The sequence below is a fragment of the Oculina patagonica genome, chromosome 12 (genome assembly GCF_052425735.1).
Source record: "Oculina patagonica isolate OP01 chromosome 12, crgOcupat, whole genome shotgun sequence".
NCBI classification, from domain to species: domain Eukaryota; kingdom Metazoa; phylum Cnidaria; class Anthozoa; order Scleractinia; family Oculinidae; genus Oculina; species Oculina patagonica.
The window spans coordinates 19,265,911-19,286,345 of NC_135769.1; the positions used below are offsets into that span (position 1 = coordinate 19,265,911).

Consider the following 20,435-nt stretch of genomic DNA (forward strand, 5'->3'; position numbering starts at 1 on the left):
TCGAAGTGAGAATTCCAGGGGTGTGGGGCAAATTGAGGGAGCGGGAGTATTTGTAAACACTGTTACGTCAGCGAAGTGATGCAAGATGGCACGGAATATCGTGAAGGTGAAAACAAAGACCCCTTCTGAAACGAGCTTACAGGAAATTCTCTCGGAACCGCAGCACGACTCCGTGCCGTTTATATGACGGTCCTCACGGATAAACGTTTTAGATTTTCTGGAGGATGTAAAAAAAATTATTTTATAACTTGCGTGATGGACAAGTTTACAGTCGTTCCCCTGTGAGAGTCTGTACCTGTCCGTAGTTTCGAAGTATTTTGAGTTGAAGAACAAGAAATAAAGTTCGTGACCATCTGCTCGTTATTGTCAAGTTTCGATCAGCTAAAAAGCAAAGGTTACCGAGATATGAACGAACAAGTTATTCCCTGTAAAAACTAACGTGCGTTTTCACACGCGTTCGGTCAGCATGCTTTCGAAGAATCGAAGTTCTAGAAACACGCGCGTTTACTTTGTTTTTAGCTGGATGACGTCACACACACGCGTGACACCGGCTGTTGCTATATGACGTCACTTTTTCTATGTTTTTTATGAGCAACGTCCTCGACCCTCGACCCTACAAAAAGAATGAGCTCGAGATTTCCATATACGATCGATTGTGAAATCGCCTCGAATTTTCTGACCTAATTCATCTAATTGGCGAACTTGTAAATCAGGATCACAAATTCATAGCTAGCTGAACAGTAAATCAAATTAAGATTTTGTTACGAATTTTAGAGGAATTTTTTTTGGTTTCTAGTCTTTCAAAACTACATTAAAACTTCGAAACTACTAAAACAGCGCAGTTTTCTTTGTTTTAAAACAAAATTTACAGGTTTATTTTGAAGCCACTTTGTTTTGGCACGTACATCCGTTTTCTGTTTCTATCTGCTGACAGAAAATCAAGCCTGTCCGGTTTTGCCGGGCTTTAGCGTAGCCAATCAAATTCGTTAATTAGTGGTCACGAGATCACATCAGGTTGGCCACTGGGTTTGAAAAGTTGTTTTTATCGCGAAACAAGAAATGCATCACTTCACGTTTCCGAGAGAAATCTGAATTCATTGTTTTAAAGCTCTTGAAAATTGAATCGACTTTGTGCAGGAAGGCGTTCGGAAGAAAAGCTATTGTGTGACTCCGAGATCTTGTTCTGGGTCCAGAAACCTACTACCTTATTCGATTTACTACGTACTACGCACGTACATTCAAAACAAACAGCTGAAGTTGTAGAAATTTAAAACGACATCCAGCTGAAGTTTTGGAAGAGCGGATCATAAAATGGGTAAGAGAGTCAACAATGCAATTTACACTTATAAGTTTAAACCTTGAAAGTCCGTAATTCAGTCGGAGAATTTTGTAGGAAATCCGTGACAAGTGAGCTCAAATCGTATTACACGGGTTTGTTTACATCGCCAAGTTGCGCCGTAAATTTCGTTGTCGAGCTTTCCTGTACAACACCGGTATCTCGATATTGCTTCCCAGCTTGCTCTGGAACATGATTATTATTCTGTTAATGCCATAGATTTTTTATTTCCATAATAGTGGCAACAATTTGCAAAAACAAGCTTTCGAGAACCCATGTCTGGCACCCGAGAAAGAAACACAAATACATCCGGCCATTCCATTTCTTTAAAGCATTTAAAATTATGCTAATGTAAATATTACTGGTCATTCGTATTGTACCTTTCTTTTGTGATAAAAAAAACCAACTGAACAATTCTATTGATTTTCTTAGCTGTTCCAAGTTATGAATATCTTGAGCTCCATGTTTTTCTTAGCCCTCCTCCGCCCCCAATTTAATAGGTCGCCAATCCATCGAAGCTTTGATTGTTTCTTTTGGGTTTTCCATGCAAACATGGGTTTGTTTTACGTAGTTCATCAAACTGATTATGTAATCATTTTATTTGTTTATCTATTCATTATTTTAAAGCCGAACAAAGTTAACTAGATTATTTTTTTAAGATCTAGTATATTGAAGGTTACCACTGAACAGTGAAGTTAACACCTTCTATAAACATACCGGTAGTAGCACTTGACAAAATATATTTGTGTGTCAAATTGTTTTATTTTACAGGACATATTTCCAAACAACAAAGTGATGACTCTAAGTCCTTTCATTCCTGGTCCGATAAATACCATGAACAGTGGGCGTGGAACAGTGAAGATAAATCACCTTCAGTGTATCTCTGCCTGAATAACAAGATAGCATGCTTCTACATTGACCCTGTTATTGAGAGCACAGGAACAGCCGGTGTCCGAGGCACAAAGGCTTTCACACACGGGCAGCATTATTGGGAGGTTAAACTAAGTGCTGTCTTTGGCACGTCAATCATGATTGGGGTCGGAACAAAAGAGGCTTTGCTTCAGACAACTGACTTTGAGTTTGTAGATTTGATTGGAAGAGATGAGCAAAGTTGGGGTTTGTCTTACAAAGGCAAGGTTTGGCACAATGGTAAAGTGAGAAGTTACTGCGAGCCATTTTATGATTCAACAGTCATTGGCGTACTCCTTGATATGGATGCAGGAACTCTTTCATACTTTAAGAATGGAAGGTCTTTAGGAGTAGCTTTCACAGGATTGTGTGACAAAGCATCAGAGCTGTACCCAATTATTTCATCTACATCGACACTCTCCGAGATAGAACTGTGTGACAGTACATGTAGATATGTGTCACTGCAGGATCAATGCCGAATGACTATAGCAAAGCTTGTTAGTAAGGATCAAATAGACTTTCTTCCCCTTCCTAGGGGAATGTGTCAATCTCTAAAAAGAGTCTAGTTCATTGGTAGAATTTTTTAGGGGCTTTATGTACAAAGTCATTGTATAAATTATGTAAATATTGTCATTTAGTGTCTTTTGAGTCTTTGTAATAACTGTCGCAAACACATCATAGATCCACCATTATTTCAGTCATCAGATTTTTAGACCTAAACTCTTTCATTCGAAGCAGTACAAAAGACAACTGGAAAAAGTCACGTAATCTAAACATGTTTTGCGTATATGATTGGTAAAGAATTATCTCTGCTTGTAATGTGTGTTGTACAGGGTTTTAAACCAAATTTTAATCACAAATTAACAGAAAAAATTATAAAAGTTATACAATAATAATATAGTAAGTCATTAGAAAACTGCGCCAGTGATATAACAAAATATCGAAAAACGAACTTGTCATGTAAATAGTGTAAAGAACGGTATAAAACTATCAGTCCGAGTTTATTGACTTTTTGAAAACTTAATATGCTAAATTTTTATTGGCATTTTCTTTTATGAATTGCATAAAATCTAGATATTTAATTGTTGAAATGGTTGTGTACATTGTTTTAAAGAGAGATAACATTGCACAACGATTTTTAACTACATATCTTACAAGGAACCTTAACTGTAAAGTTTTACTGGGGCATTTTGTATTTGAAAGAGAATATTTAATTTCTTATTTGCATTACGTGAAAACTGAGAAGTCAAAGAATAAAAGTTTTTCTATAAAATTGTCTTCACTATCTGCTCAATTCTCTTTACTATTACCATACATCTCTTCCTGCGTTAGTTTTGACAATTCTGTAGTACTTCAAGACCCCCAGTTCACCCATCAGCATAACAAAGTACTGTTACTGTTGTAATTAAAATTAGTTGTCAATGAATCTTTGAAATTAAGACTGTCATCCTTTGCAGGCATTCTTCAGTCAAAAAAAATGCACACCTGCCACTTTTAAGGATATTGCGGTCGTTTCTCCCAAAAGCCCATTCGCCCTGAGTTGTTTCGCCTGGACTAAGAGTCAATTGTCGCCCGAACTAAAGATATCTTGGTTGATTGAAATGTTTTGGTGGCTTAGCTTAATCAAACACACAGCATTTAACTTAACTAAGTTCTTTCAAATACAATTAATCACTTTCACTGCAATGTCCCAAGAAGGACCCAAAAATTCCATTAGATTGTTGTACTGTGTTTTATCGATGGTGGAAGATCACTAAAAAAATACTCATCAGAGAGTTAGATGATAGATCAGAAAAAAAGACACGAAACGTCAATTACTTTTTAAATCGCATTAGAAAAAGAATATGGGGAACCAAATTTAGTTCGGGAAAATATATTATTGACTTTCAAGGCAACTATATTTCACATAATCCAAGCAGAAGCATATAAGATATGCTTGTGATCCAAGTGAATATAGTGACCTGAGAAAGGCATCCTTGTCACATATTAATATCCTAATATGAAATATATCCAAGTTTCTAGCAGAACAATAATTATTATTCTACATTGACGAGGCAGTACACAGAGATGTGTATATTCTTTTGTCTGATCATTGTGCAAGGATTTTTTTCTCGCATGCAAGAAACAACCTGTCAGACAATATGGATGTCCTTGTAAAGCTCTTAGACTGCCCTCTCCTGGGGTTGTCTGATGTCTGTTTCTCAGGCTATAAATAGGTCAGACAGAGAGGAGGAAACAAGGTGCATATGTTGTGGTTTAAAATGAAAAAAAGTAAAATGATTTTAAACTAGTATGATTTGTACCGGTACTTTTCTTTGTCCCAGATTTATGACAAATCAAACTACCAGTAGTTTAAAATTCTTTCGACCTGAAATCCATTTCAACTACAACACTGCACAGTTGTTGTTTTTTTTTTTTTCATTCACGGACTATTCAAAGGACAATTCAGCAATATTTAAGGCCTTGTTTTTCTCAGGATCAGGCAGGGGTACAAAAAAATTCCCAAAACCATAATGAATTTGGGATTACTTGCAGTTACTTCAAATAGTAATCACTTTAATCTGGTATCACAATATCAACTTTCTTTTTAAAAGTGTTTTCTTGACTTGTATCAATGTCCATTGCTCAATAATAAGTGAGTACATTAGAAATGTCTTATTCATGAAACAATTTTATTAACTGTGTTCATTTGGGATCATTTTGTGTCAGTACCATGAAACAACAAAATAATATAGATTTTTAATTAATTAATAGATTTTAGATTTTAGTTTTTAATTTCGTGAAATAACTGTAAACTAGCCGTAAAGCTAAGCTTATTTCATGCTAATAAAGTATCTATCTATAAGTATCTATCTAATTATTGGTAGCATCTGAACAGGCCACAGACGACATGCAATTTACTAGAAATGAAAATGCTGTGTAAAATTTTAAATATTTTTTTAATATTAATTTACCAGGTTCAGTAACCCATCCATAGCTGTCATTTTTTCAAAGTAGACTATCCACAGCTGATATTTTTTAAGCAAGCAGCATTTAAACTGTTTTATTTTTTTTAAAATTTTAATCTTAAGTAAAAATGATACATGTAGGTGATACGTAAACACACGCGCATGTTTAGAACCAAAACTGATTTATATTAATATTGATAATGATATAATTATAATTATTATTATTGCTTCATGAACTATAAGAAATGTTTTCGAGCCTCCTTAAGGTATCACGGAAGGAAAATTGGCGTTTTCGTTCCAAGTCAAATTGTGTGCAAACCATCAATGATAACCCCAATAAAGTATATATTTTTTGAAAGCTTATTGAATAAAGATTGTAATTTTGGATTTTGTTTTGATCATATAGACCATAATAAGCAACGTCAGCATTTTGTTTGCAATTATGATGTTGCGCAACTTTAGGTTTATTTGAGAACATATTTACATGAGAGCCAAAACTTTTATGTGGAATTTGATCTACATATATTGGTCTAAAAAACGGCGTCTCAGATTTTTCTTTTCTTGCTCCATTAATTTTTTATGAATTTTTAATCCTAAAGAAGCCCTAAAAATGCCATTTTAAAGTTTAAAAATTCATAATAAATTAATGGAGCAAATTGGAACGAAAACGCCATTTTTCCTTCCGGGATACCTTAAATGAGTGAGTGAATTTACGTTCTTTTAAACCAGTTAAATCCTATTTTCTGCATTAACTCATTACAATACAACTTCACTGAAGTTTGACCCGTACAATTGCTTTTCAACAAGTTTTCTTTTTTTGCTTTTTTAACAAGTTATCTATTTTAAATATCAAAGCAAAATACAGCTGGGGCACATGAAATCTGATTGTCCTTTTACAGCACTTGGCGCTTGTTTGACAGCTTCTGACACTTGCTGGGCTTCTTTTCCAGCAGCAGTCGCCTCCCTTATAATGTCGGGGTCATTGAATCCTGAATGAAAAAAAAAAAGGTTGAGAAATTTTTCTTATGTGAACACATCAAACTGAGGAATCCAGTTGGTAAAATAATCATGTCAATTTTTCTATTTTCGGCACTGATTTTTTTTTTTTTTTATTAATTATATGCATAAATAATACCGGTACATATATCATTGTTTTGGGAGGTTCATGTGTATCAGAGAGAGTGAAGTAACATTATTATATGTGCAAGTTAGTGGACAATCATGTTCTGTTGCAAATCTGGTTAGTTCTACCATCATATTGATAGAAGTTGCTCACATATGTGTTGATGTTGAAAGGAAGATTTATTCTTCAATTTTGGTTTAAACATGCACAGTAAAAACCCGTGAGTAAGAACCTAATTTTTAAGAACCTGTTACCGGTAGGCTAAAATTTGCCAGAGTTAGAAACCCTCTTCATAAGAACCTCCTAAGCGTAAAACTTGGAAATAGGTTCTCTTTTTTAAAATTGATTAAAACGTTTACTTTTAGGGAAATAAGATAAGTTGACATTCTGGATCCTCTTAAGTGACACCTAGGAGCCTTATCGCTCTTGGTTTTTTTTTTTTTTTTTTTTTTTTTTTAATTCATTCACAAACACAATAACACTTAATACACGAAAAGAAACTACGTAAAATATTACTTACATTAACAACATACAAGAAAGAAAAATTAAATTAATAAATAAAAGGGCGACTCCTCTGCCTAAAAAGGTTTCCTTTTGCCTATTTTTACATCAGTTCATTATTATTATTTTTTAACAATTATTATACGCGATAGCTACTTCATATAGTTCAGTTTAATTAACAGCAGTTACTAATAATTAATATCGCTCTTAGTTGCAATGTAAATGCCAATGTTGTATTTCATAAGGAAAAGGCTGAATACCACTCAGAACTCTATTAGCAACAATGTATTCTGCATTATTATTCTGCAGAAAATAAGAACCTATTAAGAACCTAAACAGCCTAAATTTGTCCTTGTTACCATGTAATATGTAAGAACCTGTTTAGGCTAACTTGGGAAAAATATGGAGGTTCCTACTTGTGGGTTTTTACTGTACTACTGGGCTCATAGTGAAAAGTCAAATATTACTGTCAAGTAGTCAAATTATACATTTTCTACTACATTGAAACCTCAGTTTAGTGTAGATCATTTCCAAATGACTTTAATTTGAGCATCCTGGTGATCATATGGAAATCATTCTTAGCAATACGCAATTTATTATTGGGGTGATTACAAGCAAATATGCAAGAAGCTGCAAAAGATGCTGAAATAAAATTATTTACAAGTTAGTCAGAATGATTAAGGTTAAATTTTCTCCTTCCTGCATCTTGTGCCACCTTACAATAATTTACTATTTATTATAAGTATAAATATTTTTATTTATAAATTTTACCTGCTTCTCTTCTTTCCTTTTCTATCTCTTTGTCTTCTTCAGCATACCTGAGGAAAACCAAGAGCATTTTAAAGATATGATTAGATTATGATGGCCAAAGGCAAGACTGTGAACCACCTGCCCTTCAAAAAATTTACCAAATGAACAGTAAATTTCACATTTTACATTATTTTTCTGTTCTGGGAAAAATGAATGGTCAACCAGATTGTTCACATTTTTAACTGGACCAGTCATGCCCAGTGGGCCTTTTTTAGTAGCCTATTTCTATGTTATACAAAATAATTATAATAAAAATCTAATTGAATAAGCTTGTTTAGTCCACATGCAGAAATATTGAAATATTTGTTCACTATAATTATGTAGTGGACCATGGTTTGTCCTAATCCATTATGATCAGCAACAAACAAAGGTTAAATCTATGCCAAGCAAGTGACTCATACTACCAGAGCTTCAGCTGCTTTCCATAACACAAGGCAACTACAAGTATTTCTACTTCCCACCCTCCCCCTCCCCCAAAAGATAAGATGCTAGTCCGTTGCAGGGTTACCCCCCAACATTAAATTCACCAGTACCCAATTATACACCTGGGTGGAGAGAGGCACTATGAATGTAAAGTGTCTTGCCCAAGAACACAACACAGTGACCACAAACAGGGCTCAAAGCCAGACTGTTCCATAGTACAGCATGCTAACTATGAGGCCACTGCACCTTTCTCACACTTGGTCAGTGAAAACTACAGTCGAAGCTCTCGTAAGCGGGCACCCTTTGGGACGCGAAAAAAGTGTCCGTAACTGGAGCTGGCCGTTTACGAGAATGGTTCTCGTAAGCGGCCACAAGATGTCTAAGGGATAGATGGCCGCTTACGGGAGCTTGCCCAGCTAACAATAACCGGACGGACGTCGATGACGACAAAACAAACACTGAAATATGGTACTGTTATTACTGTAAAATCATTGTTACGAACGGCAATGTGAACGGCGATGCGATGTGTAAAAACAAGATACAGAGGCTTTTTATAGGATTTTCTTTGGCTTGTCTGCTTACGGGAGCTTAAAAACAAAGAAAAAGTCTAAGTCGTGATCTCTAAAAGTGTCCGCGGCCGCTTACACAGTGACCACAGTGTCCGCTTACGAGAATGTAAAAATGCAGAGTTTGTATGGGAGCGTAAAACGGAGTTTCAAACAAGGCGGCCGTAAGTAGAGCTGTCCGCTTACGAGAGTGTCCGTTAAGAGAGCTTCGACTGTATATTTCTTTTGAATTCAACTCTTAGTGTTTTCAATAGTTTCACTTCACCTCTTCTTGGCCTCCTCCACATCAGATATCAGTAGCTCTCTTTTCTCCACCACCTCAAGCATTTCTTGTAACAGTTCCTTCTCTTTAGACTTGTCATACTCAGTCTTTATCTTGTCTAAATAAATTTTATAAGGTATTGGTTAACAATTCATAATATAAATGTGCACTTCAAGTTATTAAGTAACATGTTCATTTGACTTTCAGTGTGAGAAGTTGGCTTTCTAATCCTCAGGATAAAAGGAGTCTGACAGCTGATGAATTTCAGCTCTTAATTCCATAGCGAGCAAAGTTACATATTTGGTATTGCTACCCATATGTAAGCTGGGATAGGGATGCTTGTCAGAAAATTTGATTTAAACCCCAAAAGGATACCAATTTGGCATGGCTCAAGCTTTTTTTTTTATCCCCGAAAGCAACCATTTCTCATGACTGTTTGTTCTTCACAGCCAACACTAACAGTATGATGGCATAACTTTTCATTTCTTCATGTGCTCAACAAACTTAAAATGGCTTAAAATATTAATGTTCTGTCCTGAACACCCTAAGTGAAACCAAAATCTGTAATTTACAACCCCAAGCAAGATAGCCAGATGATGAGCATCCCCATTTTTTTTATATGGGAGGGGGTTACTACTTGCTCTGGATGGGAAGCTACAGGGTACTCCATCATAGATCACCCTTTAGCATTTAATCATGCTGGCTCATAATTGCATGCATGCCTGTACCCATTCACATGATGTACAGGTATAAGCTAACAAATGATGTCTTTTAATTAGATTTATATATGTAAGTTCCTTACCATCCTTCTCTGTTAATTCTCTCAGCTTTTTCTCCAGCTCAGAATATTTTTCTGACAGTTCCAACTCTCTTACCCTAGCATCAATGGGGGTTACAAAGAACACAAGAGACATATGTTAGATAAACTATGGCTGGAGGATGGGCAGTGTGGTCAATGGAGTCTCCGTAACCTAGTTCACTTGCTAAAATACTCACTTAAATGAAAGTTCTGCTTCTCTCCTTACAGTGCTGTTTTTATCCTGTACAGCACTAAACCACTCCACCCATAATGTCTTCTTTTCCATATCAGAGCCTTGGCAAATAAAAGCAGAGTATTATACGTTAACTGTTTTTTTACAACAATAAATAAAAAAAATTAATTTTTGTGTGTGTTGTATGGTAGAGCACATACATATCCCTTGTGGAGTGCAGGGTCCTATACCTCATTAGCTAGGGAGCATACATACAAAAATTAAAGTCTTAATAATTTATTGTCGTATGTTATTACCGCGAGTCAATGTAATTAACTTGTAACATTTAAACAGTATAGCAATCAATCAATCAGTTTCCTTCTTAATTGGAACCAAACAGAAGTCAAGTACATAGTGACAGCATTTAGTGCACAACCATACCTTTTTAACTTGTTTCACAAAATAATAAGAACAAAAATTAAAGAAGCTATGTCAGAGGTATTTTGCAGATTTTGGTGGTAGGCAATTAAACCCATAAAAAAGCATTATCTTTGAACATCTTAAGGAAGATATCGCCTTAATTTGTGGATAGAAATCAAGCTACGGCTATAAATGAAGGCGTGAGCGCAAGAAATGCACTTTGTGTTTTGGCCAAATTGAAAATTGTCACAAACAACTCCAAATTCCGCACGCAAGTTCGTTTATGTGTGCTCAACACTGCCCTGTATTTAATTTTGCTGGTCTTTCCTTCGTTTTCGAAAAATAACACATGCAAAAAGACAAGGTTTTTGCTTGCGCGGCGTCTTTTGACTTTTCTTTTACAAACGATAAACAAAGGAAACCTTTTGTTTCTCAAGACGATGAAGTCAGCTAAATTTTTAGGGTTACAGCCCTAGCCCTAACGCAAAAGGTAACCCCAAGGCCGTAGGGTCGGGGTTAGAGTTTCAGATTAGGGTTACAGACTTAGCCCTAACGCAAAAGCCTAGCCCTAACGCAAAAAAAAAAAAAAAAAGTTTAACACTAACCCCAAGGGATTAGGGAGTTAAGCCGTTTCAAGTTAAGTTTAGGATCAGAGTCAGCCTCAACCTTTTATAGATCGCGCTTTTAATGCAGTAAGCTTTCATGCCAGTTTTCTTGCAGCTAGCTTTTTCTGCAGTCTGCTTGCGGTTAGCTAGTTTTTGTTGTTTCGGGCAAGACTATTTTACTCTGTTACCGTTAGCTGTAATTTGCCGAGGTGAAAGTGAAATAAAGACTGATTGTTGATTGAATACGTTTGCTCGTGTTGTCACATTATACTAGTTTTGCTTTCAGTTGAGTGCCGCCGGCTTGCTCTCACTTCTATCTCCACTCCTTACATCATCACACATCTACAAAATCCCACGAAAACAAGATAAACTTATGAGGTTTTCGTTCGCACGAATCGATAGATTGATTGATGAATATTTAATGAGGCACAGAAAAATTTTTGGCGAGGGGAGGTCCCCTGCCAAACCTATAAAGAATTTTTTAAAGTCTAAAACCAGGTCACTTCTCGGCAAATTTGTCGCGGCAGAACCCAAGCGGACCCTGTAAAACTCGCGTTGACGAAGTTCCCGGCAAGAAACCTCTTGTTTTAGGCCTTCTATGCGGCCAGGCTCAAAACTACCTTGTTTGCAACGTTTTTTCCGAAGCGCTAAACAGCGCTGTTGTACAAAACAAAGGCAGAAACATCACTCAGTTCTTCGAGCGATGCTGTAAACTTACGGGTATTCAGACTTAATGATGTCCTTCACCTGGCAGCCGCACTTACGCTGAAACTAACCAAAGGCTTCAAATGATTTTCAGGAACAAACGGCCATTTTTTTTCTCTTTCCTCTCACGTGACACCTATCAGGTGACATCGCGTCACAATGCCAGTGTTATCCAGTCCTTTTCTTAAAGCGAACCCTCAAAATGGTGGCTAGGAACTAAAAGCATGACTCTGACACGTTTTTCAACCTCCCCGGACAGTTAAATAACGCTAGAAGGAAAAATTTACACGCGATGTGACGAAAAACTCACAAATGTGTCTCGAAATTGGATAAGATATTTTGGTGGAGTTTTTTATGCCTCGACTAACTCTACCGGCCTTTCCAAGCCTCTACAAAACAGTGATATTGGGTCTTACAAAACTGAAGCTATTACCAACGGTCGGATACTTGAGTGGAGCAGGCTATCTTTGAGTAGGGTGGAGTGGAAACAACTTCAAAACATTAGCCTGGCTGCTCAAAAACCTGGTAAAATCTGTGACATAGTCCCTTTAATATCATCAATTATGAGAAACAAGTGTTAACTATGCACCTTTAAACTTGTCAAGTTGGGACTTTAGTTTCTTCTCTTTTTTAACCAGTTTCTTTCCTCTTTTGCTGAGAAGTGATATTTTTTCTTTCATAATCCTGATTGAATTCTGTACTTTATTCACACCTTTAGTTTCTTTGGTACCATCAACAGCATCTAGAACCCAATGAGCAAATAAATATAAATTTATATTTATTAATTACAGTTTCATCATCTGCCTCAAATAATTATAGGTCTCATCCAGGTTTTTGGGTTTTACTATGAATTATCACAGATGTTTACCTTTAAGCCCTAATATCCACATACAGATTCTCCTGAATGATTTCCATACATTTTCTTACAGTTTTAGTTGGGAGAATTTGCTAGAAGATCAAAGCAATTTCCCTTTGATGATCCTTTTATGAACTCTCATAACATTTTCTCTTGATTAAGTATTGATACTGTGAGGAGAAATTTGATGTTTGTCACTCTCGGGACTTAAAGGCGTGACCAACCTGGTGTAAATTTGAACTGTTGCTGTACACCCGGTCCAATCCCCATGGCATGCCGAATATCTTCTCCCAAACCAAAGCTGGCATTCTCGATATCCTGATAGTGTTGGGTACAGTAGAACTTGTCATGATCTGGAACATAGCAATAGTTGAAGTGGTTCAACCATGAGTTGCATATAGCGCAAACAAAACAGGTTTTGTGGAACACATGATTCTCCACCGCCACTCGCTCAAGAATTTCCACTGGCTTGCCACATTTTGGTTGGTCACACCGGTTTGTCCGGATTACAGAGGTGTTGGGAGTGTGGCCATTTTGAGAGCTGACCTACAAAACAGTAAAAACATTTATTAACATTTAATTATCAATGTTAATAAAATTGATAGTAAAAAATAATACTTTATTTTACAGACTAGACTTACATGCAAAGATACAAAAAGCAAAGAAGAAGTTATAATAAGCGTACTCACACAATACTGGGAAAAAAGCAACTAATACTGTACAGTACAGAAAAAATATGCCATGTCTTGAGGTGCCAGAAGAAACTTACAGTTCATAATAATTTTACTAACACAGCATCTTTCTGCTAGCGAAAGGTTTTTAAACTTTTGGATCAAATTTTTTGATCTACAGTGAGCTCTCTCTTGACAGAAACCTCTATAAGACAGACACATCTTTAAGACGGACACCTGGTGTTGGTTCCGTCCTTGCTGTTTTTCAGTCATTTTGCTGTAAAGAGAGTTGACTGTATTTCAGTTCTATGGTTGTCAATTAATCAATCAATCAACCTCAGTAAGGGTGATCCCCTCCAAACTCAGAACACTCCTGTTATCATCTCCAGTGACACTGGCCTTTGGAAAAAATGAAATAAAATTAAAACAAATTTAGAATCAACTTGCAAATGAAGTCATCATATCATACATTTGGCTTTTCTTTCACAACTGCAAAACAGGAACAGCAAGTTAAACCATACTAAGGCTGTGTGACTGTGTGAGCCCTAAGGAAATTTCTACCAACACTCCACAAAAGAAAGGTTTAACAAGTACCTTTCATCGTCAATTGATGCAAGGCAGGGCTGTCATTAAGGGCCGTAACCCATTACACCTGTTATGGTTTAGTTGACTCAATGTTACTAGTGAAAATGTTGACTAGTGTTATGTAACACTTGCATTCAGAGCAAAATGTTACTGGTGATAACTTAAATGTAACTTATGCTGCTTATAAACTTAATGACAGCCTTGCAAGGCAAAACTTATGCAAAGAGGTAGTGGCCTAACACACAGTGCCAGTGTTGCACACTGTAACAGTGCCTTTCTTCGTTTCTGGCAAATTGTCAGCTAAGGGTAACTTGACAGATTTCCTGGGAGTTATCTGGCATTAGATTATTATTCCACACATAGGAGTAGCGATCATGCTACAGAAACCTAAATAATCTCCCACAGCATGGGCCAGTAGTTTGAAAACTTTACCTTTAGCTATTCTGATTATCTTACTTACATGGGCTACTTTTTCTTTATGCCGTTTAGATGACTTCACAAACTGTTTGTAGTGCCAGCGAAGCTCTTTCAATAGTTCTTCTTTGTCTTCCTCTGGTTTGAGTGAACTCAAACTTGCTTTACGGCTAGAAACTAAGAATAAACAATGGTTTGTAAACTCAAAAACAAACTTATAAGCAACTCACAAAAAAGGCCACTTAAAGATAATGCAAAGAAGTATTAGTGAGAAGTTTAATACCAATTGAAAATGTATTTTTGTTCTTTAATTATGAACTTGGAGTTTTTCTAAAAAAGTTTGTTCTCGTGACACAAAGTCCAAAAGGGTTTCCTTATCCCCCAAAACAATAGGTAATCAATTATATATTATTTAAATAGTGAGGAATTGAAACAGAAATAAAAGTCTCTGTTGGTAGCTGTCTGCATCAGAAAACAATATCATGCATCAAAAGTGTATTACTAAACAGTTTATTTGTACGTTATTCGGCAATGTACTTCAGTAAGAAAACTAATTTCTAGCAAGCAAGCAAGGGCTATCCTGGATTGAGTGCCATCTTTGATTTGTAAAATAGGGAAGGGGAGGCTTGGGGAGAGTTAAAAAAAGGCAGGCCACAGGGTAGGAGTGAGCCTGAAGCCCTCATTCATTTGTCCCAAGCCTCTACTTATTCTGAGACTCCAAGGTGGCAGCCAGATAATGTAAACAAAATTATCCACCACTCACAACCAAAAATGCCTGCAGTACAGGCTAAGCCATACAACTAGCTACTTACCAGCTTATATCTACAAGCAGAACCCCTGAGTAACTCGAACTCAGATAACTCGAACACCCCGCTTACTCGAACTAAATGGAATTTATTGTCTTTCATACTGTTTAAACTGCCTGCATAGTTAACTGGCTTTGAAAAATTAAGAATGATTCTAAAAAACCCTGGGAATTCTAGTATGATTTTAATATTAAATAAATATTTATTTATTAATATTTAACAACTAATATATCCCCATTAAATAATGAATGGTTTCTTAAATTTAAAATCCCCCCAAAAAGTATATATTTGTAACACACCTGGAGTTGATGGCAAGGATCTTGCAAACACTGCATGTCTCTCTTCCGGGCTTGCATTCAACTGTTCAAGTTTCATTGCTACCGCGTTTAATTGCTGATGTGCAATTGGTTCTACATTTTCCTTTTCAGCCTCGACCTGTTGCTTTCTTTCAAACTCAACAGTGTCCAGACCTGTCAACGAACGCGATCTTTTGTGTACATGCCTAATAAATTGGGCTTGTACCTCAGGAGGCAGATCATGGTGTTTACTGCCAGGCTCAAATGATCCTGTTTTTCCATGTAATGCTAACTCCTCTGGGGGGATGTCGGGAAGTTTCTTTCTGGATCTGCGAGCTGCTGAGTCACTGACAGTAGTCATAATAGCATTTGATAAAGTTTGTTTGCTAGCCTTGCTTGTGAACTTGAAGGCACCAAGATCCTAAGGTACAGTTTTCACTAAAAAAAAATCAATCCAAAAAATCACTAAGTTTGCCCAGCTACTGGGTGATCTGTTTAAAAAAAATAAACACAAAATGAGCTTAAACAGCCCAACCTCTCCTTATAGGCACCTAATAGGTATACCTCTTTATCATGTAAGCTCACATCTTAGTCCAAGAAAAGCAGAATTCATATAATTTATCCTTCTACAAAACAGAAACTTTATCTACAATATAGACACTTAAATCTACCCATTTGGTGTTCATATTTTCAGGTTAAAAGGTTTGACCGTATAATATATTATCTTGTATCATTAAATGCAAACAATAATAGGTTATAATTTATTATAATAATGGGTATTAATAATGGGTAATTTTCCTCCGAACACAAAAACAGCAGGTCTGTTGTAATTAAAATTTTTAATTTTAATTCTAAATTTTATTAATTTGTTTTCACATGTGGGAATATTTACATGAAGCAGCACTAGAGAAGCTTGTCTTCTTAAAAATTTCTGTATTTTTGTTGGTAAATTTTAGAGATCTATAAAATTAAAACATGTCATAGAACGTCACCCTCAAATTGTGTTTCGTCATTTTATGATTACCGTATTTACTCGAATAAGCGCCGCCCCCGAATAAGCGCCGCCCTTGAATAAGCGCCGCATTTAAGACCAAAAACTTAATAAGCGCCGCCCTAGAATAAGCGCCACGGTCGAATAAGCGCCGCATTTAAGACCAAAAACTTAATAAGCGCCGCCCCCGAATAAGCGCCGCGGTCGCGATGAGGCACTTATTCGAGGAATTCCGTTTAACTAAAAACAGCACTACAAAGCAACTCTAAAACAAACTTGGACACTCTTTCTATCAAAAGCAATGTTTTGTAGTTAAAAGTGGTTGTCGTCCATTAGTTTTCTATTAAACATTCTTACAATACGTAGTGCTCTGAATGTTGTAAAGGCCGGGAACTTTGCCAGGACAGCTAGGGCCACATCTCTCTTCAGCAAAAGATGAATACTGACAATCAAAAGACGCTATTTTCAATTACTGTTAAAAAATTGGATTCGTTGTGGCGTCCAAATTATAAATAAGCGCCGCCCTCGAATAAGCGCCGCACTTGAGGCGCGAAAAATTTAATAAGCGCCGCGGCGCTTATTCGAGTAAATACGGTATTTTTTTTTTACCTGCTATAATTCTTTATAGTTGAAATATTAATTTGTTTTAAAACAGAATAAATGTTAGTTAAGATTTTTTATTTTTATTGTGCCAAAATTGGGTTACCATTTTGGGAGCCAAGGTCTTGTTGTATTCATAAAGTAACACTTTTATTTGTCCCTAATCTTGAGCGGAAAAACACAATAACCTTTAAATGTTAGACCCAAAAATGAAAATGTATCAGAAAAATGGCAAACAAACAAGACAAATAGGTTAGAACGCCACAGGACACATAAATTAATTCTTGAAAAAAAAATAGTAGCTCGTGTCTTAAATCACGATCAAAATAGCATTGTTGTTTAAATTCATATGACTACAAAGCTTTTAGCGCGTTCCTACTTTAGGCTGAAGTGTCGCAGCTACTTACCATATAAAAATACACACGCGCCAACAATCAGATTTGTAAATGGCGGTGGTCGGATTATGAACCGATGATGTTTTCCGCTGGAAGAACCAAAATATCAAACACGTTGACTTGTCTTGTTGAGGATATCCGCATGAAATTCAGTTCACGGCCGCTTCTTGTTCGTCCGCTTTGAAAATCCTTGTGCGATCGGGAAAGAATTAAATTTCCTTGTAAAATTGTGTCAACAGAATCAGGTTTTACGAGCGTTACTAAAATCCATTTTACATCGCTAGTACCTCCCGGATGTAGCCTTGTAGATAGTGCTTGAATAAATGACCTATCAGGACTGTCAATTGTAAACAACTGTGTTAACATTCTTCCTTCGAAGTTCGATCTCTCGTGGAAACGAAGAAAGCGCCATTGTGATTGAATACAAGCCAGGCTGCACACACTCCAGGAAGGCCTTCTAAAACTCAGAAACGCTGCTTGATAAACGGTAAAATACAGCATTGGATACCAAGCACGAAACACGCAACACAGACGGACAGGACAACGAACACTTTTCAAACTTCTCATGATGATAACTTGGTAGACATTTTACACCTTCTTCGGCAAATATCTGTCAGGCGCACCTGCTTGGCGCAATGCATGCTGGTACCTCGCAGAAACCGCGGGAAAGTTTTCCCAGGAGTTCTTAGCTTTTATGAGCTCCTACTTTGGGTCATAATCATCTTTCTTTTTCATTTCTTTTCTCTCTATTTTTATTAATTTTTTTTTAAGAAAAATATATAGAGGGCGCCTAGATTTCATGAACTTCCCGATATAACGATGAATATTTTATGTCCCGGCAAAAGTTACAGTAAACTGCATCGGACAGGACCCCGATATAACGATCTTCGATATCATGACGATATTCCCGATATAAGAATTTAGCGGACCGAACGTAAAATCTTTCTCGATATAACGATATTATCAGTACTCAGTCACAATTTTAACCAAAACATTTAATTTAACACAATAACGTTTCTGTCAACAGCTTTGTTCCGATATACGAAAATGAGTTCTAAGAGGGTCCTGGAGGGGGGGGAGGGGGGTACCAAATTCCATTTCCCAGCCCAAATTTTGCCCAAATCCCATTTCCCAGCCTATTTTTTGTCTAAATCCCAGTCCCAGCAGTGAAATTCCCAGTGTGTGGAAAATCTGGTCTCAAGCGCATTATATCTGTGTTGTTTTTTATTGTCCTAAATGTAGTACACTCCCTGAACTTTCCCTTCGGTGCCCTATATAGGGATTGAACCCAGGCACAGGAAGAGCGAGTCCAGAGTAACTTGCACTGAAATCCGTCCTCCCACCCACCACCTCCCCCCACCCCCTTACAAAAAAGGGGGAAACCAAACCATATTCCACAGCACCTTTAGACACGCACGCGTACAGATGATAAATACAGAAATTTAGTATTTGTGGATTTAGTACCTATTCTTTTAATTACGGCTTTAGACAAAGGTTACAATATTTTTTCTTGCAGATCGCGCGCTTTAGTCGCATAGTTAAAGTTTTCATTTAAGTGAACTATTTTTACCCTAACGCACACGTTACATGTAAGAAATGCCACACGTCTCTGTCGTTTTTCATTGGTTTGTTTTTTAAAAGCATGCACATGCAAGTTATCCTGGACTTTCTTTTCGCACCTGGGTCGCAGAAGGGATAGTTCAAGGACTGACTACCCAAAATCATGTTCTGCTGCAAGTTTTTATCCCATACCTACCACTACCCTGACTGACAACAACTTGCTGTCACTTCTTTTAAATATTCCATTTGTGCCGATCCTCAGTCATAGCTGTTCCGCTGAGTAACTTCATCACTTACACGAAAATTGATCGAGACCAGTTGATGGACACTAGTGCAGTGCGGTCGTTTTGTTTTAGAGTTTTCAGCGTTTTAACTATTCAGTGCCAGACTTTAAGAACATAACATTATAGAGCGCAAAATATGCTGGTTTAGTCATGTACTGACACGCTTCCCATTCCCATTTTTTGTTTCTGAATCCCAGTCCCAGTGACCTAAATCCCATTTTCCCAGTGAAAATATAGGCAAATCCCAGTCAAAATGGGCAAATCCCAGTTCCCATTTTACCCCTTCAGGACCCTCTTCTAAGCCTCTTTATCAAATTTATCCTCTTTTCCTCCTTGTCATTCAGTAGTTCTCTTAGTTTCAGTATCTTTGACTAGGTCATCCCGATATATTAAACGATATTTTCGGTTATTTTACGGCCATATCGTTATATCGGGAGTTTCGATATAACGATTCCTTGATATAACGATATAATTTTTCTGTTCCCTTGGCATATCGTTATATCGGGGTTCCACTGTATTGGCTTTAAAAGTCTGTGTATATAGCCGCCTCCTCCCCTCAGAGGGGAGGTGGAGCTGTACGCGCGGATAAAATCACGGGTCGAAATTCACTTGGCAGGGTCCCAAAGGCGTTTAGGGCTTCAAGCCCCCCAAAAAAACAGGCTCCAGGGCCGGCTCTGGACTCTCAAAAGTTAAGGCTGCGGGCTTTGTAGAAAACATTCTCAAAGATCCACGCTTTGTAGCTTGCGAAGCAGGCGCCTGTGCAGTTTTTTTAAGCGCGCGTTTTAAAAGGGCGCGAGATCGCAAGAAGCAGAGAAGAAGCCTTCCCGCATTTTTCCTCGCGTGACCGTCTCGCGCCTTTCGCGTTTCCCATACGCGCACTCGAAACCACCCAGGTTTAGGCTACACACTTTGCAGCGAAGGGCTTCAAGCAACAAAATAATGGGGTTCCAGGCTCCAAGGCGAAAATTTTAGGGCTCCTAGGCTCCAGCCACCACCCATTTGGAACCCTGACTTGGGTCTGCACATTGGAGTATCAGCGGCCTTTAAATCGGGGTACGAGATCAGGGACTTTCATATCGGAATACGAGTACGACTTTTCAAACCCAGTGCTTATGCTTATGCTTTCGATTGTCACAGTTCTCACCAGTCCCGTACTATTCAAATGGTTAGCAAAGGGAGGAAGTAGAAGGGAGGGCTTTGGGAAAGTAACTGGACTGAAATTCGAAACTTGTACTCGTACTCTATCTCGTACTTGTACTGCTATGTATGTGAGTGCAGTTGTTGCAAATTAAGGTTAAAAGCCCGGTTAAAAGTTGTGAACAATAGCTCAAATAACGGGAGTGGAGATAATGTGACAGCAAAAGAGAAAAAAAAGATGTCATTAATAATTTTATTAAA

At 37.2% G+C, this 20,435-nt stretch overlaps 2 protein-coding genes across 3 annotated transcripts; one reads left to right on the plus strand and one right to left on the minus strand.

Moving 5' to 3' along the window:
* Positions 1-598: 598 nt before the first annotated feature.
* LOC144632040 (SPRY domain-containing SOCS box protein 3-like) lies at positions 599-3,518 on the plus strand. Its single transcript, XM_078490646.1, has 2 exons — positions 599-1,315; positions 2,108-3,518. Exons 1-2 carry the CDS (start codon positions 1,312-1,314, stop codon positions 2,809-2,811), a joined length of 708 nt encoding a protein of 235 aa, XP_078346772.1. The 5' UTR covers positions 599-1,311; the 3' UTR covers positions 2,812-3,518.
* A 1,228-nt stretch (positions 3,519-4,746) lies between these two features.
* LOC144632545 (uncharacterized) lies at positions 4,747-17,780 on the minus strand. Of its 2 annotated transcripts, none has more exons than XM_078491210.1 (12): positions 17,206-17,780; positions 15,211-15,628; positions 14,152-14,282; positions 13,443-13,505; positions 12,660-12,981; positions 12,169-12,321; positions 9,875-9,971; positions 9,681-9,754; positions 8,882-8,996; positions 7,589-7,635; positions 5,885-6,182; positions 4,747-5,453 (listed from the first exon to the last, which is right to left on the minus strand). In XM_078491210.1, the coding sequence occupies exons 1-11, from the start codon at positions 17,206-17,208 to the stop codon at positions 6,043-6,045; spliced, it is 1,563 nt and encodes a 520-aa protein (XP_078347336.1). In that variant the 5' UTR covers positions 17,209-17,780; the 3' UTR covers positions 4,747-5,453; positions 5,885-6,042. The 2 variants fall into 2 exon arrangements, with proteins under 2 accessions (XP_078347336.1, XP_078347337.1); XM_078491211.1 differs by having other exon boundaries at positions 4,748-5,453; positions 15,211-15,645.
* Between the last annotated feature and the right edge of the window lie 2,655 nt (positions 17,781-20,435).

Coding starts and splice junctions, on each gene's coding strand:
- LOC144632545 (XM_078491210.1), bottom strand. Junction 13,506..14,151: donor ATAAAGAAAAAGTAGCCCAT/GTAAGTAAGATA, acceptor TTTTTTCCAAAG/GCCAGTGTCACTGGAGATGA. Junction 12,982..13,442: donor AGGGGATCACCCTTACTGAG/GTTGATTGATTG, acceptor ACTGTTTTGTAG/GTCAGCTCTCAAAATGGCCA.